The following is a 26084-nucleotide window of genomic DNA, read 5'->3' on the forward strand; positions in this document are numbered from 1 at the left end:
GTTTTACGCTTTAAGGTTAGAAGAAAACAGGTATTTTACACACATTTTAAAGAAAAATACTTTTATAGGCATTTTTAGATAATTTACAAAATAATATGGACTATGACAGTGAAAAAGGGAAAATGTCAGAAAAGAGTGTTTTTAAAACTGCAAAAAATAAGTCCCTTAAATATGCTGAGGTCTTTTCAGAGAATTATTTTTCTTTTTTTTTTAAATAAAGGTATTAAATATTAGTTTTTAGAAAATATTGTTTATGCATTTAGGTTACAATTATTTTTCACACTTTTTTCAAAGTATGTCTTTTGAAATAAAGAATAGAGCATGTATATTAGAGAAGATAAGACACAAAGTGAGAGAGAACAGCTGAGAAAAGCAAGTCTCTTAGCCTGTTACAGAAAGAGTAAAAATAAAGGGAGAGAGAGAGAGAGTTTTATAAAGCAGCAAGAAGGCTTGTGTCACTGAGCACATGGCAGAGAGAAGAGAGAACCACCTAACCCCTACAGCTGCCTCTAGTCAAATGCCAACAATTCTGGAGGACAATCTGGTGAGGTAATATCTTGTAATGGATCAACTTCTGTTCCTGAGAGAGACGAGCTTTCAAGCTACACAGATCTGATCCCTTGAAATGTGTTAACTACTCATGCTACACAATTTGTTCTACCTTGTATTTAACTGTGACACTCCTGATGTTGCAAACATCTTCAGGTGTGGGAAATTAAGTGAGAGTCACAACTAAATACGAGGTGGAACAGATTGTTTAGCATAAGTAGCTTATTATGCTATTTAGTTATTATTGGACACTATTCCTTTTTCCCCCCACATTATTATTATTGACCATACTTCCATTTTCATCTAATAGTGGACCAGTACTATTGTCTGGATTCCTTTTGTTCCTTGTTTGTAAATAAAAACTCCTTATTGTTCTTAACTCTGCTGGGCATAGATTTCTTTTGCTTCCTTAATCAATTTTCTACAATTCTTAGCTCTTTGTTTTTATTCGTTACTATCTGCTTCCCCCAGTGTTAAATGGTGCAATTGTGGCTTATTGGCCAACTTAAATTGTTCCCAATTATCATTCACATTTTTCTGTTTAAATACTTCCTCCCCCCCCCCCTCCCCCAGCTGATTTGTGATTTGTTTTCAGTTTTGTAAAACTGACTTTTTCTCAGAGCATCAAGTATCTACATATTACTAGTTTAGAGGTCATGTCATGTATCTATTTTGTCATTGCAGTAAATTCACAGATAAATGTACCTGAATCACTTTGTAAACTTGATGCTAATTTTGCAATTTTAACTTTTCGTTCTGGTTGAATCAACTTTAGTGTCTACTCGCTAGCCGGACAGGCCTAATACATCCAGCCCTAATGGGAAGAGATTTTCAGCGTTCATTGCAGCATAGGGCACTTCAGTGACAGAAGCCTTTTGGAAATTATCACTGTCACAGGGCTCAAAAAAAGAATTAGATCGCTCGATGGTTGCTTCTCCTGTTCATTCCCTCTGAAGCACCTGGTACTGGCCATTGTTATAAAAACATACTGTGTTATGCAAGGGCAATTATTATTACATCTTTCAATGATAAGACTTTAAAAATAAAAATCTGATTTCCACTTGGAAGAATAAAACTACAAAATATTTCGTTTTCTTGTTTTCAGATAATCCGAATGAAGTAACATGGTGAGTAAGATTCTTCATCTGTCATGCTGAAAGAACCTTCTGGGGTTGTAATACTGATTTCTGTGGCAGGACAGCTATTTGCCAAGTGAAGAATGAATGTCCTCTTTGGTTATACAGGAAGAGGTGGTATTAATGGTATTTGTGATTGACAGCATTAGATATTCACACAGGGGACAGCGATAGAAATGTTTGTGAATATCTTATAATCACCAAAATTGGAGTTGGAAAAGACCGATTGGATTCTCTGTTCCTTCACCAAAGAGACCAGTGGACAATTGTCCTCTGTAGTGAATTCAGAGTTTTGTCCAGAATCTAAAGAACAAGAATTTCTAGCTCTTCCCTTGGGATAGTCTCCCAATTGAGAACCATTTCCTGATGTTCATCCAAAACTGTCCTTTGCTGAACCTCCTTCCATTACTCCCTGGTATTTCTTCCTGGACCATCCTAATCCGAAATTTGAATCCCTCTGTCCTACTCTTCCATTCACTAACACACATACACAAGACAAGCTGCCAATTTAAAGGTCCTGACAATAAAACAATATGTAATGTGGGAGCTACTTATCCAGATGCCAATAAAGTGATCGTAAGAGTGTATGTTGCAGTGTGGTATTCTGCCAATGAAATTTGTCCAAGTGAGGTTTGTATAGCAGTATGTTAAAATAAGGTCTAACTCTGATCAACATTGCTCACTGCATGCTGGGACTTCTCTTCGTTGGTTGCACCTTCATTGTAAAAAATGTGGCCAGCCACATGCCACCTTGGAGAACTTTATCAGCTGTACTTGGCTCGTATGTTGCAATTTGTCCACTATTTATTCTGTCCTTTATTTTCCAAGGGCCAAATCCCCAGCTGGCATAGCCCATTGAGGTCAGTGTCATACATCAGCAGAGAATTTGGTCCCAAACTTAGCAGATTGTTGCTTTTCCTTTTAATACAACTTTTTCCGCCTCCCATAATGTGCTTGGATTAGCATCCGGGGTCGTCTTGTTCCATAGCTAATATTCCACTGTCATTTAAAAGCAGAGGACTAAAGCCTGATCTCTGCTACCCTGCTGTAAATCCAGTGTCACTCCACTGACATTAGTGGAATGACTCCAGGTTTATGCTGGTGCAACGCAGACTAAAATCTGGCCCAGGACCTAAATTCCCACTAAGGTCTGCGGCAGCACAGGAGGCCACCAAAGGCTGCCCACTTAACTCCCCCAGCCCTGGGGCTGCGGCACGTCAAGGAGACATGCCTCTCCCTCGCAGCTTTGGGGCTGCAACTGGGAGAGAGGACTCCGCCACCCACGGGCTGTGGCGTGGAGAGGTGCCTTTTTTCCCAGCCTCACAGCTGCTGTGGCGAGGAGAGGTGCTCATCCCGGGCCCAGAGGCTGCTGCAGGGAGAGAGAGCTGGGGGGAGTTTCTCTCTCTCTCTTCTCTTCCCCCCACAGCCCCAGGGCAGCCTGCACCTCAAACCCCTGGTCGCACCCCCAGCCGGAGCCCTCACCCCCTGCACCCTAATCCTCTGCCCCAGCCCTGAGCTCCCTCCCATACTCTGAACCCCTTGGCCACACCCCCAGCACACATCACCTCCATATTAGTGAACATAACAAAATTCATTCTGCAGATGGATGGGAAAAATTAGAGGGACCATTGCCCAGGATCTTGAAACTGGGTGATGTTAAGTCTCCCCTGGCTCTTTCCTCCCATTAATATTCAACTTTTGTTTCAGTCCTAACTCCAAGAACCACACAAGAGGAGAGACTTATTCAGGAGTCAATGACAAGTGCACATACAAGGAAGCAAAATCTAGAGGTGAAAACAACTATACATCACAGCCTGTGGAAAAGAATGAATATGAGACAATTGGCACAATGAAAAACAGTGACTATGCAACTCTTGTGAAAGCAACAGCATCTGAATATGAACTGGGGGATGTTCCATAGAAAACCAGCATTTACACACCAGCAGCAGTGCAGAAGGTAGGGCTGTAGAGCTTGAATGGTGACCATTCATTAAGGGAAGCCCTTCATCCTTTCCATCTTCTCATAAAAATGTTAAGCTCCATTGTTTAATTGTTGAAGGGCAATTGCATCACCCTCTCGTTCTTCATGGAATCCAGTCTGCCCTATTGGTGCTTGAGAACTTGCATGAGAACTTTCTAAGATCAGCTTCCTGCTGTAAACTATCCAGGAATGATACAAGGTGAAAAGTGTGTGTGTGTGTCTCTCTCGCTCTCTTTTTTTTTTTTTTTTTTAAATGTTCAGCACAGACAATGGAAGGTCCTTTAATAATGCGAGGAGAGTTCAGGAAAAAAAACCTGAGAGCAAGGCCAAAATAAGAACAGCCTAGTACTGAAGGGACCAGCGGAAAGGAACAAACTCTACATCCGTATCTTGCTCTGTAATAGTCTTTATACCATACCTCTACTGCAAGAGGAAATCTGTATGTATTCTGTAGTAAAGTTTGGCTGCTAGTTAGCTATCCAATCATATAGTATCTCAAATTGCAACTTGGGACCTATTCCTTCAGAGAGTCCCTTCCTTTTGTCTCCTGCTAGAATTGCATTTTTAACATTTGGAAAAGATGGAAGATACTTTTTAAAAAGTCTGGGGCGAGGAGTGTTGGCATCTCCCACTGTCATTTTTTTCTGCTCCTTGCTTTGCCCTTAGGCTTTAATGTAGGCAACAGTGTTTTCCTATGGAAAATGGTATTTTTAGCATGGAATCATATGCTAACAACCATCCCTTGCCACAGCTCTTAAGTGTTGAGTTAATAAAAACTTTCCACTAACTTAAAACTATTCCTGTAGCTCCCTCTCTTCCACCCACTCCTGTTCACAAACCCACATTCAGATGTTGGGCCTGATTCTGCCCTCAGTTTTATCCGGGTACTCCCTGTTAGGGAATTTGCATAACTTTGGACAGAACTTTGTCCTTAGCGGATGTCATCTATTCCTAAATCCCTTCCTGAAGATTATAATTACAAGACTATATTTTCACCTGTAAAAATGTGTTCAGTACCTTTTTAAATCAGTTCACATGTTGGATATTAAAAAAGCAATGATGGTGTTTCTTTCAAAAATATCTTTCCCCAGAGCACTGAAACAATCCTCCTGTATTCTCCTACTGGCCATTCTCTGGGGTCAGCTATAGAGAGACACATTTAGCTCCTGGTATAACCTAGCACTATCCTATTGAATTCAAACATGTAACTTGTTTGTGCAAGGACTGGATGTGGCCCATAGTCTTTAAACCAACAATATCCTGTAGCTGCAGTGCTGATGCAAAGCAGCTGGGGGCTAGCTAGAGATAGGCAAAGAACCAATTCCATGTTATGAAATTGCCATTCTTTCCCGTGGAGCTACTCTGAAATCACTTACTTGGTATTGTTTGTAGTTAACTTGCATTCCCAACTCTTGAAATGCCATGAACCATGAAACTGCTTGCCTAATTAAGAAGCCAAGGTACTTTCTTGATAGGCCTAAACTGAACTGTTTCACATAGTCCAGTGGTGACTGACTTGACACCAGATGCATCATTTTCAAATACAGTAATTGCAGCGCCAACCTCTTTGAACCTGGGATTGTAGCTCCTCCTGTTGTCAAAGCCTTGAGTTAAGGGCGGAGACTGTTGTCCCTCGAGGGTGATGTTAGAGGGCTTTTCCCTCAACCCTCTCACTTCCCTGGTTCTTGTCACACAGACAGCAAGTAGCAAAAGACCAGTAGTCTGAAGCGCAAACAATGCAATGTTTATTGGGGTTAGTTTCCAAGCAAGCATATTCTGAAGCCCTTCACACCAGTCGGGCTTGTCTCTGTATGCCGATAGTCTGCTCCCCAGTGTTCTGTTCCCAGCTCTGATGCCGCAGAACATTTACCCCATGTCCCCCTTCTCAGCTCCGACACCACAGAGCCTTGCCTGACCCTCTTATTTTTTTACCTGACCCTCTTATTTTCAGGCTTGACTTGTTTTCCTACCTCCCTTTCCTGGAGGGCCACAATTTGAGTCTTCTTGCTTACAACTAGCTTGTTTGTTGACCGGGTATATTTATTATTTGCAGCTCCTTTGTACTGCCATTTATGGGCAGTGCTCTCCTTCCCCTATCAGCTAGGTAATTTGCATCCACACAGAGGCTTTCTGGCTTGCTTTTGGATCCAAAGCTATTAGCAGCTCAGAGACTCTGCCTTAAAAGGGACACAATGAACTTCCACCAGAGTTCTGATTACTTTTCACTTTTAACTCCTGCTTCTAAAACACGCAGCCATCTGAAAAAGAAAACACAACCTATTGTGGCTCCTTTTGGAGACCTAATACAATTTTAACTAAGTAGCATGTTTTATTTGCATTTCTTCTACAATATACACTGCAGATGTTCTGGGAAAATGCACACCCCTTCCACAGTTCCACTCTACAACATTATATTAGCCACGTCAACTTTCACACAAGGTGTAACTGTCTCCCCCATGCCCACAGATTTCTCCTGCATCCCCACCAAAGTGACAGTCCGATCACCCAGAGCCACCCCAAGGCTCAGTGTTCCCTTCATTCCTCCCCTTTTTTCCTGTGCGGGCACACAAAAAAAGATCCAAAATGTCTCCCTCAGCCCATGGCCCCAGCCGCCTCCCACCACAGCCACGACTTTGGTCTTTATTTAAAAACATATTAAACATTGAGGTACCTTAAGGGTTAAATGCTAAATACCAAAGCCAAACAACACTAGTTACCTGTGTCTGGCAAAAAGTGTTGGTCAGTTTTGCAACTTTGAATGAGAGATTCAAATAGATTTAGTGCCATTGTTTGTTTTTTCTTTATTTAAAAAAAAACAAACAAACAATTATCTTAAACCTACAAACAGGATTTTACAAACCATGAGTATTGGTTTAGTCCTTAAAACCTGATATAACTACACAAAAAGATTCACACGTGAAAATTCTTTTACTCAACACCCCTTGCACTGCTTCTATTACTTTTTACACAGCTGTACCCAGATTACATTCCCATCTTGTAAAATCGGAGACAGTCAAGTTTTAGTGGAAACCCCTTACATTCCGTTAGTGATTTTGATTAATTCGTCCTATAGTCAAATAATATAGATCAGAGTATCTGGCTGCCTGCAGCAGTCCTTTACAGACCATTTCTGTGGGAAAAGGGCCCATTTTCCCACAGAATAGGTATAAAGGCTCCTGGGGACAAAAACATAGTAGTGGTCAGGGCTGTCCTTAGGATTTATTGGGCCCTATGCAGTGTTATTAAACTGGTGCCCCTATGCCCGACGGCAGCCTGGGCTTGCAGCCTGGTGGGGGAGGGACAAGACAGCAAGGATACCGAGCCACCCAGCCCGCCTCACAGTGGCAGAGAGTGTCAGTTCCCCGCAGAGACCCCCGTACCCTCTCCCTCATACAGAATGCACGGCGCTGGCACATTCGGCTCCGTGAATACGGCCCCTGCCTAAGGAGACTGCAGTGCGCACTGGCTGTGCAGGAGCCAATCCCCTCTTACCTGGGGTCATGGGCAGTGGGTGAAGCTGCCACTTGGGGAGGCTAGCTCCCCAGCCCACCTGTGACCCCGCACATACGCCACCCCTGCTCTGCTCCAGGCCCCCCCCCAACGCTGCCCAGGCCCCACCCTCTCCCCACTGTCCCCCTCCTCTCTTCCCTCCCCCTCCCTGATCACCCCCTTCTAGCCAAATCCCTGAACCCAAATTAAGCAAATGACTATAAAGAAATTGCAGAAGAGTGGTGGTTTTTTTTTTTTTTTTTCAAAAGAAAATAGAGCATATTTTCCATTGCATGCCAGCTGCTGAAGACTGGACATGCAGAAGGTACCCAATTAAAAGCACTAAACTTGGGAATAAAAAATGTCAGTCATGGGGTTTTTTATACATCCTGAAGTTTGTCAGATTTATTTGCAAAAACTTTCTAGTAAGGGCCAGTCAGCTGTCCTGCTGAATACAACATTAAATATTATGGAAGACATGATGCAGCTTTTCTCTGTTTTACATTTTCTTAATCGGTATTTCTAAGCTGGTTTTATATTTTAAATGTACTCTTTCGCCTTCAAAAAGTCATCATTCAAGATTACTACATATCTAACTCACTGAAACAAAGACATTATTTCAAATTAATCAGTCACAGGGGTTTAGTGTGTTCATAACAATGTTCATTGCTTTTTAGAAAAAGGAAACACTAATTTACATTGTGTGATCTCCATAACAATAGACATGTTTATGAAATTTCACCAACTTTAAAAAATATGTTTCCAAAGATTTTAGGCATAACAAAGAATTTTATGTCTTACTAAGGTACTGATTTTGCTGGAGGGTTCTCTTAAAGCTAGTTCGTCAAATAGTCAGAAGTAAAGAAAGCTGGACAAACGAGTTGCCCTATCTGGAGGGAAAGGGGTGTTGTCCCTTTAAAGGCTCTCTTCAACTGGGGGGGCGGTTGAAGGGAGAAAGAGAAGGACCGAAAGGACAGGAAGACTTTGGGAGCAATTTTTTGTACTATAGTAATTAAAATTAAAATGTGTATTTTAGATAAGGGTGGTCTTTTGAAGGATTTATTTAAAAAACTATATATCTGAAGATCCAAGCATTTAAGGCTAAAGATGAATACTCAGATTATGACAGGTTTCAGAGTAGCAGCCGTGTTAGTCTGTATTCGCAAAAAGAAAAGGGTACTTATGGCACCTTAGAGACTAACCAATTTATTTGAGCATAAGCTTTCGTGAGCTACAGCTCACTTCATCGGATGCATGCAGTGGAAAATACAGTAGGGAGATTTATATATACAGAGAACATGAAACAATGGGTGTGTTACCATACACACTGTAAGGAGAGTGATCACTTAAGATGAGCTATTGCCAGCAGGAGAGCGGGGGGGGGGGGGGGGGGGGGACGGGACCTTTTGTAGTGATAATCAAGGTGGGCCATTTCCAGCAGTTAACAGGAATGTCCCCTCCCCCAACTGTTGGGGGGGGGGGGGGGATGTGTTATACCAATAAAATAAAAACCAGCAGGATCTTATTAAAGGGACAAGGCAAAATGCCACATTTATTGTAAATATAATAATAAAAAGAAATATATATTAAAACTCACACTGTTGTATTGTTACTTATTCCTTACTTATATATATATATATATTCATTCATTCATACCAGTTCTGCATAGGGGTTATAGTTACCAGCCTAGAAGTTGCTCGTGACAGAGTACTGGCCAGGTAACCTGTACACGAGAGTGGAGCCGAGTCCGTGTCAGATGCACATCCGATGCTCCTGAAGGGTAGTGGCAGAACTGGAGACTCAAAGTTCTCAGTCCTTAGTGTCCATTTTTATAGAAATTTCTTCCTATGCCAGTCCGTGGAATTTGCTTTGTCATATTGTTAGTCATGACTGCTCCAGGACGGCTGTCAGGTGCTCATCAGCTTTCTTCATCCTTTGAATTGGTCGGGTGGATCCCAGTTTGCCCTCTGGTGGGGTTCTCTGGTTGTCTCCACCTGGCGTCATCTTTGGCCAATTGATATTAAATTCCTAGGCTGGCACTTCCCTGATTATTCAAAACCCACCATTCATTCACATACATTCTTTACTTTAATAAAAACACATTTCTTATTTCACCGAGTATTGTTATTTATTTGAGACTCCCTGTCTCTTAACATTCCTTCGCTATTGACTTTCTTTTAACATACAAAGGTGTTATTTATTTGAGACTCCCCATTTTTTAACATTCCTGATCCAAACTATAGAGGGTGGGAGTCTCTATGTGACATTTCTATGAGCGGCTCTTCGCGGGCGTTACAAAAAAGCATGTCAATCTCCTTCACAAAGTATCCATTTGCAAAGTAGAGCCAATTGAACATAACCATTTGAGAAAGTAACATTAATTGAGTGGTTTACATTTAGAAGCGTCAATCTCAATTACAATCAAGGGAAAGCGTCAATACAGAGAAAGTAGAGTCAATTGAGTGGTTTAGCTTTACAAGCGTCAATCTTAATAACAAGTGAGAAAAAGTATCAATTCAGAGAAAGCAGAGTCAATTGACGGCTTGCAAGGTACGGTTTGCAAGCTTTAATACAGAATTGTAAATCAATATTGCAGATTTACAATTATGTCAAATAGAAGAATTATAAATATAGGCAGAACCTAGGAGAATTACAAATGTTATAAATGCAGATTTACAAATATTATAAATCAATATTGCAGATTTACAATTTATTATAAACAGAATCACAAATATTAAGAATATGCTTACAGACGTTCCTGTTAACTGCTGGAAATGGCCCACCTTGATTATCACTACATAAGGTTCCTTCCCCCCCCCCCGCCCCCCGCTCTCCTGCTGCCAACAGAAGAGTGGGGTTTTTGTGGGGCGGGGCGGGGGGGGAACCTGGATTTGTGCTGGAAATGGCCCACCTTGATTATCATACACATTGTAAGGAGAGTGATCACTTTACGTAAGCTATTACCAGCAGGAGAGTGGGGTGGGGGGAGAGAAAACCTTTTGTAGTGATAAACACCCATTTTTTCATGGTTTGTGTGTATAAAAACATCTTCTGTATTTTCCACAGTATGCGTCTGATGAAGTGAGCTGTAGCTCATGAAAGCTTATGCTCAAATAAATTGGTTAGTCTCTAAGGTGCAACAAGTACTCCTTTTCTTTTTGCGAATACAGACTAACACAGCTGCTACTCTGAAACCTGTCATCTTAAGTGATCACTCTCCTTACAGTGTGTATGATAACACCCATTTTTTCATGTTCTGTGTGTATATAAATCTCCTCACTGTATTTTCCACTGAATGCATCCGATGAAGTAAGCTGTAGCTCACGAAAGCTTATGATCAAATAAATTGGTTAGTCTCCAAGGTGCCACTAGCACTCCTTTTCTTTTTACTCAGATCATGCATCTAAAAAATCTATGCAAGGATTTTTTAGAGATGTGATTTTATAATCTTCAGCAATGTTCTAATGAAATATTTTAAAAGCAAATTTTAAACTAAGGTCTTGACAGTATATACCTGGGTGTTGGGAAATGCCTGTTAAATGGCTTCATTACCACTTGAATGGCTCTTTAACGGTTTCAGAGTTCTGCTAATAGGTCTGGCAGGCTGGAAGGCTTTTTCACTTTTAAGATACTAGATCCCCTCCGGAGGAAGACTCACCAGGCTACAGCAGTCAGCTGTGGGAGCCTGCAGGAAGGGTCAGAACAAGGATAGGAAGAAATGGCAGGGTGGACACTAAGACCCAGGGGTGCCCCAAATTTTCAGGTGCCTTACGCAGCCACGTATGCTGTGTATCCCTGTGTATCCACAACTCCCAGCCATTTACTTCCCTCCAAATTCCCCCTCCCCCTCCCCCCACACGGTAGTATTAATTTCTGCAAACAACTGCCTTTTACCCTGGGCTGTCTTTACCTCGGGATTGTTCAAAAAGGCAGTAAAAAAGACTTTTATCTCCATGGTCACCCCTGGATCTTTTACTCTAAAAATTTCAGCGGAATCCCCCAGCAGACTTCCAAAAACCAAACATTTTCCAAAAACAAACAAACATTTCACATAAATATCTAAAGTGCCCTCCATTAAAACTTCGGCAAAACCAAAAGTGTGAGAGAGGGGGGTGGCGTGGAAAGCAACCAATTAACCCGGTGAAGTTATTTTAAAGTACAGGCTAACAGCAGCAAATTAAGCAAACTGAGGAGGAGAAGAAAAGGATATAGTTAGCTCTGAGCAAAGGGTAGGGCTCCTTAAGTTTAAACACTTGGGAACCCTTACCCCCAGTTTTTTATCCTGGCTCTGGGAGAAGAGTGGGGGTTGTTATCTGCTCCTGCAAACCCTGCTGTTTTTCACTTTGAAACTTTTTTTTTTCTCCACTCCCCTAGGACCAAGTCCCAGCTCCTGTCTCTTAAGGAGGTCTGTTAACTCTGCTTTTGACTCCAAACCCTATTGTGCCAAATCATCTTTAACCACCCCAACGCTAATTTATAATCCTCCAGTAGCATTGGCTGGAATAGCACCAAACTTGAAAGATTACTGGCAGCTTCCCATAATACTGCCTTTACTTCAAATCCCTTACAAGCAGACTTAAGTGCCTCCTTTCCCTGGAAGGCATCCTATCCCCATGCACACGAACCTCCTTCTGCTACCCATTTACCCAGGAGGGTGGGCTTCTCAGCCAGCCCCCATCCCTCTGGGTCACATAACACTGCTCCCAGTTCCTTCTTAAACTCATCTCAGGTTGACCCTCCATGCCTGGCATGGGGCCTGATTCTTTCGTATCCACTTATCCAAAAAGACCATTACCCCAGATTGCAAGGACCCGCAACTACCATCATGAGAGTCTGCCATAACCCCCTCCAAGCAGCTGCGCGATCTGTTGGGGAGGGAGACCTACCTGGCTGCCATTCACCTGTCCAATGTGATGTATCTGAGTCATGGCACCAAGATGTTAGAGGGCTTTCCCTCAACCCTCTCACTTCCCTGGTTTTTGTCATGCAGACAGCAAGCAACAAAAGTCCAGAAGTTCGAAGTGCAAACAATGCGATGTTTAGTGGGGTTAAGTTTTCAAGCAAGCACATTCTGAAGCCCTTCACGCCAGTCGGGCTTGTCTCTATACGCCGATAGAGTCTGTTCCCCAGTGTTCCCTTCTCAGCTCTGATGCCACAGAGCATTTACCCCGTGTCCTCCCTTCCCAGCTCTGATGCCGCAGAGCGTTTACCACGTGTCCCCCTGTAATGATGCTGCCCTTCGTGGGACACTTCTGAGAGCGTCAATTCAGGACAAATTGCTTAGAGCAGGGCAGTTACAGCCCAAAGCTGGAGTTTCTTTACTATTAAGGCAAACCAAACCAGCCAAATAGAGAGGACTTTGGTTTTACCCCACTGGCTAACCATAAGTCACACAAGCAATTCCCTTAGACACTCCAGTTTCCCAGAAAAAAAAGGAGTACTTGTGGCACATTAGAGACTAACCAATTTATTTGAGCATAAGCTGTAGCTCACGAAAGCTTATGCTCAAATAAATTGGTTAGTCTCTAAGGTGCCACAAGTACTCCTTTTCTTTTTGCGAATACAGACTAACACGGCTGTTACTCTGAATCCAGTTTCCCAGTATCACCACCGGTGCCACTCGTTATGGGGATGAATGGTTATGAAAACCAATACCCCAGTAAGAGAAAAAGGTACTCCCAATCCCAAAGGGCCAAGCCCCAGACCCAGGTCAATATACAACTTAGATCTTACCCACAAATCATGCTGTTGCCAACCCTTTAGAATCTAAAAACTAAAGGTTTATTCATAAACAAAAGAAATATAGATGACAGCTAGAATTGGTTAAATGGAATCAGTTACATATAGTAATGGCAAAGGTCTTGGTTCAGGCTTGTAGCAGTGATAGAATAAACTGCAGGTTCAAATCAAGCCTTTGGAGTACATCCACAGCTGGGATGGGTCATTCAGTCCTTTGTTCAGAGTTTCAGTTTGTAGCAAAGTCCCTCCAGAAGTAAGAAGCAGGATTGAAGACAAGATGGAGGAGCTGCAGCAGCCTTTTATAGTCTCTTGTCATGTGGCCTTTCTTTCTTGGTTCCAAAGACAAGCATTCCAGCACATGGCATGAAAAATCCTTAGAGTTCTGTCCATAGGCATATCCCTGCATGCCTTGCTGAGTCAAAGGTGTATCTGCCTTCTTTCAATGGGTCAGTTGTATAGCTGATGGTCCTTAATGGGCCATCAAGCAGGCTAGGCAGTGCTGATACCAAATTGTCTGGGGTGTCACCCAGAAGCATAGCACAAGTTTGAAATACAGACAGTATAGAGCCAATACTTATAACTTTAAATACAAAAATGATACCTGCACACAGATAGCATAATCATAACCAGCAAACGATAACCTTGTCTTAGACACCTTATTTGACCCCCTTCCCAGCTCTGACACCACAGAGCCTTGCCTGTGTCCCTGTTCCCCACTCCCTATTCCCGTGTCCCTCACCCTCAGCAAGCATGATTCCAATTTCCCCTTCCATTTTCCTCCCCAGTTTATATAGTCATATTTGCAGCTATACCTTAACCAATCATTTTACTGAAATTTAACTAACCAATCCTAACATATTGTAACATAATTCTCTAACCAATTATATCCCACTACCCTAATTAATTTACACCTAGCAAAATGAATTACGCAGCAGACAGAAACAATTAGAGAACCGGACAGATTAACAATAGAAAAATGGGGGCCAGAAAGATAAAACAATACAGAAATGAGGGTTTCACAGCCAGAAGCATTGATAAGTGATTTCTTGCCAGACAGGATGCTTTCTTAAGATCTGTTTCTTTATCTGGTGGTGATGGGCATTATCAGGACAGGATTGTCTTCTAACAGCCCAATACCACCTTATTTCAATGTGACTGGTTTGGAATGTGAGGATGTGACCGTAAGGCTGCTCCTGCTGCTTAGCCAAAGACCTTAGCCTAAGAACAAGGCTTCAGACTATCCTAGTGAGAGAAGGCCCTTACCCAGGTGGACCGTGATTTTGATTCTTTGTCTTATACCTCTATAATTAGCTAAGTGATAAACTACACCTAAGTTCTTAAAGTATAGCCCTTTACAGGCAGGCCTGAATATCTATATTCTAACAGGTGAGTACCTTCGAAATGCTAATTATTCCAGTACTTTTGTAACTGTCCTTTAGATGCGAGACCTTTCACATTTGTATCTCTTTAATTGCTACTTGTTGGATATGCAGTGCCCCTGGCTGATGTTTAGGAGTAGCTGAATGGGGCCAATTTCTTGGTTTTGAAAAAACTTGGGTTTGTTTGTTTTGCTTTGCTTTTTAATTTTTCACATATCTTTGCTATGTCTGGATTTTGCTGGGAGCAGCAATCTAGTGCAGACCCAGCTGTTCTAATGCAATTTCAGACCAATCACATATGTCAGGAAATGTGGTTGTTCTTGCATCATTTCCAGTCTGAACAGGTTTGATTTCAATATCTGCACTTCCAGCTACTGATCTCTTTTGAAGCATGAATGTGTCTGGCTGCAGCAGTGGGGTTAAGCATTGTTCACCATCATATTTTAGATCCAGTTCCTTCACTTTTTCCCCCTCCAAGTTTCATTTCTTTTCTTGAGAACGGTTTTAAAAATCTAGAGCTACGAAACCTAGGTTTTAAAATGGAAACAGAAAATGCTGACAGTGTTTTTATTGGTGATGAGGTCTTGGAAATGTGCAGGCTTGCTGGTACCAGCATGCTCCGGATGTGGGTAGGTTGGGTAGCAAAGGAGGAACATGAGATGAAGTAATTAAATTCTAGGACTGTAAAATCAGCACGTTTGTCATGCCTTTCATTATTCTGCAGGCAGGAAGGTGCATGTGCAAATAGCTCAGCTTGAGGGAATGTACCAAGCCGTCTAAGAGTATAAAGAAGGCTAACTTCCCCTGCAGAGTATTATCACGCATGTGCTGGAGGCTTAGGTGTAACCCAAGTGCTGAGGGTGATCTTTCGCACAGGATATTTTGACACTTGATATTTTGAAAGTGGTCAGGCACCACCCAGGGAAAAGGCAATGCTTCATCTGCGCCTACTGATGGAATACAGCAGAGCATCAAAAAACTGTTGCAACAGACTTAGCTGGGGTGATGGGACCAGTGTGTGATGGGAGCTAGTGCAGTGACAAGACATTTTGCACCTAACAGGAGAGAGGATCGTTTTGTGGAGATTGATAGGACCCACTTCATTTTTGCAACTTCCAGCAGATGCAAAATATTAGCTTTCTGATTTTAAAGCAATAAGGAAGGTCAAAAACATAAATATATAATTAATGCTAGTCAGCATAGTTTCATGCAAGGTAGGTCTTGTCAAACAGATAGGATTAGAGGTCTGGTTGATAAAGGCAATTGTGTGAGATAGTATATATACACAAAGATTGGTGAGGTAGTGGTTAACGAGGAGGATGGATTACTATTTCAGAGGGATCTGAATGACCTGGTTAACTGATCACAATCCAACAAAGTGTGTTTTAATACAGCTACATGGTAGGTAATACATCTGGGTTCCAAGGATGCAGGTTATACCTACACAATGAGAGACTATTTTGGAAAAAAGTGATTCGGAAAAGGACTATAGGGTCATTATAGATAATCACCTCACTGTTAACTCTCAGTGCAATGCTGTGTCAAAAAGGATAAATTTGAGATCCTTGAATATTTAAAAAGGGGACTATCAAGTAGAAGTAGGGATGTGATCTTGCATCTGTATACAACATTAGTAAGATCGCTACTAGAATACTATCTCCAGTTCTGATGTCCACACTTCTGGAAGGCTGAGGAAATACTGGAGAGAGTTCAAAGGAGAGGCAAAAAATGATCCCCGGGCTAGAAAACAAGCCTTTGATATGAGGTTGAAGGAGCTCAGTCTATTCAGCTTAAGCTTTCGTGAGCCACGAAAGCTTATGCTCAAATAAACTGGTTAGTCTCTAAGGTGCCACAAGTCCTCCTTTTCTTTTTGCGAATACAGACTAACACAGCTGTTACTCTGAAACCTGTCAGTCTATTCAGGTTGCTGAAGAGAAGGTTGAGAGGTGACTTGATCACTGTGTGTAAGCACTTACACATGGACGAGACAGTTGATTGAGGAGCGGGGGTCATGTTTCAAAGGCATAACAAGATCCAATGTCTGGAAGATGAAGTTAGATAAATTCAGCCTTAAAATAAGACATAATTTCCTAGTTTTGAGGCTAATTAAACATTGGAACAGTTTAGTGTAGCTGAGTCTTGGCCTGTCATGAGTGAGTAACAGATGTGGGGAGCACTTCTTGGAAGATAGAATTAGGGAGGGAAACAGATCATTAGGCTGAAAACAGAACATTTATGCAACGCAGATAAGTAAATAGGTTAGTAGGCTAAAAGACTGAAAATCTGAGCCAGCTTAGATAAGAGGGAACCATTTACTACAAACAAGATAACAATGGACAAGATAAATTAGGAATGAGCGTGGACAATGGGTGGACAGCACATGTTGCACAGGGATTGGTTCTTGCAAAGCAACCAATCCAAAAGATGTGATGCAATGTATAGTAAGTGCAATAAGATGTGTAAATGTATACAAAGGGAGAGGGTTTCTGTGTAACTTTGGAGCTGTGATGTACCCTGCATCCACCCTTTGCGTTTGGGTCTGACCATCTCAGCATAGTATTGCTGTATGCCAAATAAAGATACCAGAGTAACAAAGTCTGGAGTACAAGTGAGTTCTTGAGAAGTCCAGTGGAAAAAGGTCTCGGAGGGAATCCCAACACTTACCAGGTGAGGTGGTGGACTTACCTTCTCTCCTGTCAAAGACTCCAAGCATTGGTATCTTTTAAAAACATATGACTTAATCCAGCTTCTGGGGAAATTCGATGGCCTCTGTGTGGTTGGGAAGGAGGGGGTGGCCTGGCAGACTGGATGGTGGTGACTGTCCTTTCTGGGCTTGGAACCTGTGAATCTGAATCCTCCTGTTCATCCTCTACCTTCAGGAACCAAGTGGAGAATGGAACCGCTTGCATTGCCCTCAGCATACTTATAACACTTGCAGGTATTCATTAAGATAATGTCTATCATTAAATCTAATGCTTCAGGGCTTCAGCCAGTAGGTGGTCAGGAAGGAAATTTTCCCCCCATTGCTCAGTTGGCTACATGTCTAGGGACTGGTTTGTTTCCACCTTCCTCTGAAGTATCAGAGATTGGCCAGAGCCGGAGACAGAACACCATATAGGGTGAATTAGAGAGTCCTCTTTCCAGATGCCTGGCTTGTGGGTCTTCCTTACACACTCAGATCGTACTGACCTCCAGATCTGGGATCAGGGGATTTTTCTCCCAGATCAGATTTGCAGGGACTCTAGGGTTTATAAAAAGAAAAGGAGTACTTGCGGCACCTTAGAGACTAACCAATTTATTTAGGGTTTATAAGTCTTCCTCTGCAGCATGAGGCATGGTTTGCATGCTGGTGTCATCTGGGAATGTCTCGTCTAATCAATTCCCTGCCATTGCAGTGCCGTGGGCATTGGTGGCACCTTGGTCTCTCCTCTTCTCAGCCTGTGACATGCAACTTCCGAGGCAGAGGGAGAGCCAGGAACTGAATATGTACAAAGGTTCAGAAAAGAAAGAAGAGACAAACAAACCCCAAAGACTGTCAGTCCAAAGAAAAGGTGTAGTATGAGAAACGTACTTGCAAATGCTCTTTTGAAATAAGAGACTTAGTAATGGTATTAAGCCCTGTGGAAAAAAATGCAAAATTCTTGGGAAGGACTTCTTGAGGTGATAGAGGTAGATGAAGATACATATCATGTTAAAAAGTCTCATGGTAATGCTGTCCCACACCTGGTGCATGTAAACAGACTTAAAGCTTATCACAGCAGGGATGACAGGGTAAACATCTGCTGTGCAGATGGGGAAATGGAGGCATGCTGCCTCTTTGAGCTGATGGCTGAACGCCACACTGACTCAACTCTGGAAAGCATGGATATCTGCAGTGCCTTAACTCCATCTGAAAGGGCAGAGCTGTTGTCAGTGCTGCAAGAACACAAAGAGGTGTTTTCTAACAAGCCAGGGAAGACACACTTGCTGACTCAAAATCATTACCGAAGAACCACAGCTGCCTGCCAGCAGACTCTACAGAGCCATTGGCAAGGTGCAGGAACAAATTCATATAGAAATAGAAAGTGTGTTAGAACTGGGAGTAATTTAAAGAGTCTGACAGCTCTTGGGTGTTACTTGTGGTCTTGGTACCTAAGAAAGACAACATGGTAAGGTTCTGTGTTGAGTACAGAAAACTCAATGCTGTCACCGTACCAGATGTGTATCCCATGACTAGAATTGATGATATGCTGGGCATTTTAAGCAAAACGAAATATCTGAATTCACAATGTTACCATTTGGGTTAATTAATGCAGGAGAAACCTTTCAAAGGCTGGTCCACCAAGTGTTAAATGGTTTGTGGAACTTTGCAAAGGCGTACGTCAACAACATCGGAGAGTTTATTACTAAACTATTAGTAATAAACTAAAGTATTAGTAATACCTGGACTGATCACAAAAAATACTTTAAAATTGTGCTGCCAAAGCTCAAAGAAGCAGGCCTAACTATAAAAGCCTCCAAATGTAAAATTGGATCAGCCAGAGTTCCTTATTTGGGACACTGGGTAGGGGAAGGTCAAATATCCCCTGATCCCTGGTAAGTTGAAGCCATTGTAAAATGGCCTATATCCCCATCCAAAAAAACAGGTCCAATCTTTCATAGATCTGGTAAATTATTACAGAAGGTTTGTGTGTCTGTTCAGTGACATTGTATCTGCAAGCACAGATCTATGTAAAAAAATCCAAAGCTGTATGGACAAAGGCATGGCAAGAGGGTTTTGATAAGTAAAAAAAATCTTGTCTAAAAAGCCTATTCTAGCCAGTCCAGATTTTGAAAAGGTGTTTGAACTGTGTACCGCTGCCTCAGACACTGGATTAGGGGCTTACAGGAGTTTAATATGGAAATTGTGTCTATAAAGGAGGGGAAAAAACATGGTGGCAAATGCCCTACCCAGGAAAGAGGGTCTTGACCTGGTGTCTCCAGGTCAGCCAGTGGCTAACCCTTCTGCAGCTTTGTAAAGCGGGAAATGTGACAGAATATGCCCCTGTGTTCGCTATGCCTTGTGAGGTATCATTTAAATATCTCATAATTTGATGATCAGTAATAGCATGGCAAAATGCACATAGCAGCATTATGTGTGCAGTTATAAACAAGCTGAGATCATGACTAAACATATGTTTTCCAGATAAACCTAGGGAGTGGTCAAACCAGTTCCTCAGAGTCAAAGGGCAAGCTGATGCCTTAGCCAGGTGTAAAAAAGGCTGATGGACCATTACCTGCGAAGTGGCCATTCTTTGGCAGGAAAGGGGTCAGGGGCAAAAATCTACATCTTAGAAAAGAAACAGCATGGAGTTTCCTTCCACACAGACTGCCTGTTACATTGCTCCCAGCTGGAAATACTTCTCAAAGGGTGGACAGGACTCTCTCTCTCTCTCTCCCTCCCTATTCCCTCTGCCCATCGCATTCTCTGCACCTGAAAAGACAAAGGAAGCAGCTGATGGACCCTGGGAGAGGGGTCCTGACCTAAAGAATTTGGTCAGTAAGACTGCTGAAAGCATGTGGTGAGAGAATTTCTCTTTGACTCTCATATAGTTTAAGTCAGGCACCAGAAAGAGTTTTATCTTTATTTTTCTTGTAAGCATTTCTGACTTTTATTACTTGGACTCGCTTAAAATTGATCTCTTTGTAGTTGTATTGTTTTATCTAATCCTGTGTGTTTAAATTGAAATATCTGGATAACTATTTTAAAATAATAAGCTGACATATTATTTCCTTAAAGGAATAACAAACTTAATATATTTGTACTGTCCAGGAGAGTACTGGGCAATACAGGACTTACATTTCTGGGGGAAGATCCAGGACGGAGGGTGAGGCGGATGTTGGGGTCATCCTGCAGCATAACCAAGACTGGTACGAGCCAAGGTGTGGCTGGCTGGCTGCAGCACACACAGACATAGCTGGGAGTGACTTACATGCTGGAAGCTGTTTGTGAGCAGTCCAGGCTAGAGGCTATAGCAGCAGGGCATTGTAAAGGGTACCCCAGGTTACAGGGCAGGGGTGATGCAGCTACTCCTTAATCTGGATTGTGCCCTGGTATGTCACACTATGATATACAGGAGATCAGACTATATTATCCCTTCTGGCCTTAAAACTCTATGAAGCTATTAATGGTGAGTTATTTGCATGGTGGACATGTAAGGGACAAAATAATACATTACAGTGATATTGCAAAACACAATCAGACTGCAGGGTTTTCCAGAGGGCAACTGAAAATCATGACTGGGTAATGTATTGCCACGTGATAATTTCTGGAGTGTTGAAAGCTTACAGGAAGGTGTTGCATGCTCATGTCTTTGCAATTCCAGTTAGAGTCCCATTTTCTGGAGTCACTCTGGGGCAAGGTGCAGACCTATTATTATTTTTTAAAAGAACCTATTGGATCTCTGTGAAGGAGCGCCATCACAGCAGCAGCAATGGCACCCCCTCCAGGAATGGGGAGAGGCCACAAAGACGCAGCGATGAACATGAAAATGGAGATTGAGAATAGAGGTTCAATAAAAGGGAACCGGGGGGGACACTGAGCGGAGAATCCCAGACAACGCCCACTGCTCCAAAGAGATGTGGAAAAGAGCTCGCCCGTTTGATAATTGGGATCAGTGGGCAGAAATCCTCCAAAGCAACAAGAGGCTCATCTGAGGCCTAGTGCGAATGAAATCCTGTTACGAGGCAGACGAGTGGTGCAGCAAGCTTCCCCCAGATAACAGCATTTTGATTCCCACTGAGTTGGAAATGACTGAAATGCAGATGTTATGTGCAGTGGTCGTGTAGCTGTGTCGGTCCCAGGATATTAGAGAGACAAAGTGGGGGAGGTAATATCTTTTATTAGTCCAACTTTTGTTGGTGAGAGAGACAAGCTTATGAGCTTACACAGAACTGTTCTTCAGGTCTAGGAAACTTACTCAGAGTCACAGCTAACTACAAGATAGAACAGATTGTTTAGTGTAAGCAGTTAACACATATTTCAAGGGATCATTCAGGGTGCAGTGGCTTGTTAATACCCCTCCAGTCACTGGGAGAAAAGGGAGGGGGAAGCAGCTGGGAGGGATAGTTGTAATAAGCCATAAATCCAGTGTCTCTCTTCAGTCTATCATTGTTTGTGTCTAGCAAAATCATGACTTTAGGCTCCCAGGCTCATCTTTTGAATGTGTGTGTGCATGTTTCCTTTGCAGATGAGGAATGAGAATTCAGATATAGAGTTATTGCTTTGTGACTCTATTTCAAGTGGCCCCGTTGGTAGCAAGCCATCATCTGTGTGATTAAAAACCACCACTACAGTTCAGTTCGTTCAGCAGAGAGGTTTAGAAGGGAACGGGGTTGTGCAGCTGTCCCTCTAAGTCAGGCTTTGGGCACACTGGCCTGGGTGCAGTGTGAGCAGGGGTGAAAGTAAGATAAAAAACCTTTGATAAAAGCATGGCAGTGCTTTAATGTCGGCTGCGTACGGAGCCAGTACCAGCAGCCACTTCTTACCAGTTCGCCGTACCGGTCCACTTTCACCTCTGAGTGTGAGAGAATGCTGCAGTGCAGCTGTCTACAATATTTATTTTCTGTAGATGCACAGAGGATTTCAGTCTCCAGGGCCATCAGTCTGGAACCTCGCACAAGCTCACCTACACCATACCACGCTATATACACAGCTCCTTCCTCTGGGTCCCAGTGCACTGAAGAGTCAAATTTTAAAGTGAACTCCACATATCATTAAGTTAAACCAAATGCAATGGTCCAAGTGTGGTGCTTCTGAACAAGCACATTCCTCCAGGTGATCAAAATGAGAGGATTGGGCCTCAGCTACTCTCACCAAATGGCTGATTTTCAGGGAAGAAAAATGTCCCATTGTCTCTCACCATCCTGCGCAGAGCTGGAATGATCCATTGTTTGCAGTTCAGAGTATTTTCAGTGACCAGTCTGAGCTCAGCTTTAGTGAAGACCACTTAATAATGATGCCAGGCAGATAATTTCTGGCAGGGTCTGAATTATGGTACATTACACTTAGGTTAACCCTCTAACCCCAACTGAAAAGGGCCAATGTACTCCAGCAGCTTCTGGTTTTGTGTACAGCAGGGTATTATCCTGAATTCCCTGTAGACCCCCAAACACGCCTAACGTAATCAGTGAGAGATTGCCTAAGGAGTGCAAGGGTTAGATGATAGAGGGCTACTGTTCTCTGCTCTCTTTCCATTCAGGCAAGCCAGGAGGGTGCAGATTATTGAACCCTCTCCCCCAGACAAGAACTAAGGGTACTGACCTTACCCCTGCAATTGTCCCAAGTAGTAGGACAGGATGGTGCTGGTCACACTTTATATTAAGGGCACATTTATAAATAGCTTATAAAGGCATAATAAATTATTAAAAGATGTGTTAATAAATGGTTCATCATTTGTTATCGTGCCCAACAGGTCAATAGATTGTCCATAGCCATGATTTCTAATCATCTGTAATACCTTTTACTGATGTGTTTATAGCCAGTTATAGCACATATTTCTCCTGTTTGTAACATGGTAAGAGCATCTATTAATCATTTATTAACCTATTATTAAATGTACCCTTCCTATAGTGTGACCAAAATACCTATTTAATGGAATGGGGAACCTGTCATAAATCTTCCCAAAGAATATATGTATATATGTTTGTACAGCACCTAGCACGAGGGAATTACTATCTTGAGTGAGACCTTCGTCCTAAAAATATTAATGTACCAAGACAATCTGAGATGCTGCATGAATTTGAACATCAGACACTAATGATTGGCTCTGCCGGCAAATATTAAGGAATCTTGTAATGTTAAGTTCAAATGACTGTGTAGTTACTTTGTAATTTGATTTTAGTTAAAACAAAAAAGAAGTTTGGATGCTGTAGAAATCCTTCCCTCTCTATTATATCTGCACGTATCTATAACTGTAGTCACAACAGAGGCATCTGGTTGGGAGGTGGTGAATTTCAGCTTTCTCTGGGCAATCATTTCTGCTATTTACTAACAATACAAGGCATGGTTTTCTAAAATTCCCCAGCTCTGTGGGGAATGGGTCACTAAAACCCACAATTGCCTCATTAAGAATACAAGTCTCTTTCCTTCCCCAGCAGCAATGATGTGGAGCCAAAAGTCGTAGTCTTCTCTTTTCAGCATAGACATGTCACAAGAGAAGAGGAAAGGAAGGGATAGAACTTCCCTGAATCCTAACTCATGATGTACTTAGCAGTGGGGGAACACACCCAAGTATGAGTAAGTCCAGAGCAGAGAGCTAGAAACGCAAATCAAATGTCCTTTTCATCAGCATTTTTCATTCTTTTTCAGAACATGACCCCACATATCAGTCATCTGCACCCTACCCGCCATCTCTGCATCCCAGAATGCTTTGTGCCTGATTAAATGGTGCTCTCCAGAATAGGAGCTAGGCCCCATGGTGCTTCCAAAGAATTGCTATGATCCCAGCACCTGATGCAATGGCTAATATGGCATCTGCTGGAGTCTGAAAAAAACCACCTGTTTCCAGGGCAGTGCAGACAAATCTGCTTCAGCAGGTGACCAGAGACTGGGCATGAGGCTGGCTCACAATGCTCTCAGAGAGCTGCCAGCAACTTGCTTTAACTCCTAAGCAGGGCTGGCCTTACCATGAGGTGAACTGAGGCGGCTGCCTCAGGTGCCAGACTGTGGAGGGGTGCCACTAGGACCCAGAGTGTAAAAAATTGTGTCTGCTGCTGGTGCATATGTATTCTCTCTGCTCTAGATGCACAGAGATGGTGGAGTGCTGTGCTGGATGAAGGGGGGCACAAGAGACATAACAGGCAGGCAGGAGAAAAGGTGAGAGGGAATAACAGAAAGCAGCGGGAGCTGCAGGGAGAGAGAGGAGGGGAAGGAGCCTCTTCTGTACCTCTCTAGCACTCTCAGGAGCCTGGACTGATTAACACCAGCTTCTCAGGCCATGTCTCCACTACAAAAGTACTCCGATTTTAGAGAAGTCAATTTTTGGGAACAGATTGTATAAAGTCGAGTGCATGCGTCCACACTAAGCACATTAATTCGGCAGTGTGCGTCCACAGTACCGTGGCAGGCATCGACATTCCGAGCAGTGCACTGTGGGTAGTTATCCCACTGTTCCCACAGTCACCGCTGCCCATTGGAATTCTGGGCTCCCAATGCCTGATGGGGCCAAAAATTTGTCGTGGGTGGTTATGGGTAAATGTCATCAGTCAACCCTCCCTCCCTCCATGACAGCAATGGCAGACAATCATTTCACGCCCTTTTCCCTGGATTGCCCGAGCAGACACCATAGCACAGCCAGCATGGAGCCCATTCAGCTCACTGCAGCACTGTAAACACCTCGCACATTATCGTGCAGTTTTTGCAGAGCCAGCACCTGAAAAACCAGGTGAGGAGGCGACGGCAGCGTGGTGATGAGGACATGAACACAGATTTCTCTAAAACCGTGGTCCCCGGCAATTTGGAGATCATGGTGTTAATGGGGCAGACTCATGCCGTGGAATGCCGATTCTGGGCTCCGGAAACAAGCACAGAGTGGTGGGACCGCATAGCGTTGCAGGTTTGGGATGATGCACAGTGGCTCCGAAACTTTCGCATGCGTAAGGGCGCTTTCATGGAACTTTGTGACTTGCTTTCCCCTGCCCTGAAGCGCAAGAATACCAAGATGAGAGCAGCCCTCACAGTTCACAAGCAACTGGCAATAGCCCTGTGGAAGCTTGCAATGCCAGGCAGCTACCGGTCAGTCGGTAATCAATTTGGAGTGGGCAAATCTACTATGGGGGTTGCTGTGATGCAAGTAGCCAACGCAATCATTGAGCTGCTGCTATCAAAGCTAGTGACTCTGGGAAATGTGCAGGTCATACTAGATGGCTTTATTCCCTAACTGTAGTGGGGCTATAGACGGAACGCATATCCCTATCTTGGGACCGGACCACCAGGGCAGCCAGTACATAAACCGCAAGGGGTACTTTTCAATGGTGCTGCAAGCACTGGTGGATCACAAGGGACGTTTCACCAACATCAACATGGGATGGCCAGGAAAGGTTCATGACGCTCGCATCTTCAGGAACTCTGGTCTGTTTAAATGGCTGTAGGAAGGGATTTACTTCCCAAACCAGAAAATAACTACTGGGGATGTTGAAATGCCTGTAGTTATCCTTGGGAACCCAGCCTACCCCTTAATGCCCTGGCTCATGAAGCTGTACACAGGCACCCTGGACAGTAGTAAGGAGCTGTTCAACTGTAGGCTGAGCAAGTGCAGAATGGTGGTAGAGTGTGCATTTGGACATTTAAAGGGTCGCTGGCGCAGTTTACTGACTCACTCAGATCTCAGTGAAACCAGTATTCCCATTGTTATTGCTGCTTGCTGTGTGCTCCACAATCTCTGTGAGAGTAAGGGGGAGACATTTATGGCGGGGTGGGAGGTTGAGGCAAATCGTCTGGCTGCTGAATATGCGCAGCCAGACACCAGGGCGGTTAGAAGAGCACAGCAGGAAGCACTGCGAATCAGAGAAGCTTTGAAAACCAGTTTCATGACTGTCCAGGGTACTGTGTGACACTTCTGTTTGTTTCTCCTTGATGAAAACCCGCCCCCTTGGTTGCCTCTAAATTCCCTGTAAGCCAGCCGCCCTCCCCCCTTCAATCACTGCTTGCTTGCAAAGGAAATAAAGTCACTATCATTTTAAAAACATGCATTCTTTATTAATTGATTATTAAAATAGGGAGATAACTCACAAGGTAGCCGGGTGGGTTGTGGGAGGAGGGTAGGAGGGAAGGAAAAGGCCACTTCAAAACTT

General features: G+C 43.1%; 1 protein-coding gene and 1 long non-coding RNA gene across 4 annotated transcripts in view; both read left to right on the plus strand.

Moving 5' to 3' along the window:
* LOC102945498 (heat shock factor protein 3) overlaps positions 1-6303 on the plus strand; it is a 52083-nt gene extending 45780 nt beyond the window's left edge. For all 3 annotated transcript variants that reach the window (XM_043522926.1, XM_043522927.1, XM_043522928.1), the window contains 2 exons: positions 1655-1676; positions 3393-6303. In XM_043522926.1, the coding sequence (XP_043378861.1) occupies positions 1655-1676; positions 3393-3606 (236 nt within the window). In that variant the 3' untranslated portion in view covers positions 3607-6303. The remainder of the gene's footprint in view (positions 1-1654; positions 1677-3392) is intronic.
* A 13461-nt stretch (positions 6304-19764) lies between these two features.
* On the plus strand, positions 19765-23990 carry LOC122461808. Its single transcript, XR_006284001.1, has 3 exons — positions 19765-19813; positions 20065-20162; positions 21863-23990. It is a non-coding gene; the product is annotated as an uncharacterized LOC122461808 (long non-coding RNA).
* Positions 23991-26084: the final 2094 nt, after the last annotated feature.

Source organism: Chelonia mydas, chromosome 9 (assembly GCF_015237465.2).
Source record: "Chelonia mydas isolate rCheMyd1 chromosome 9, rCheMyd1.pri.v2, whole genome shotgun sequence".
NCBI lineage: Eukaryota > Metazoa > Chordata > Testudines > Cheloniidae > Chelonia > Chelonia mydas.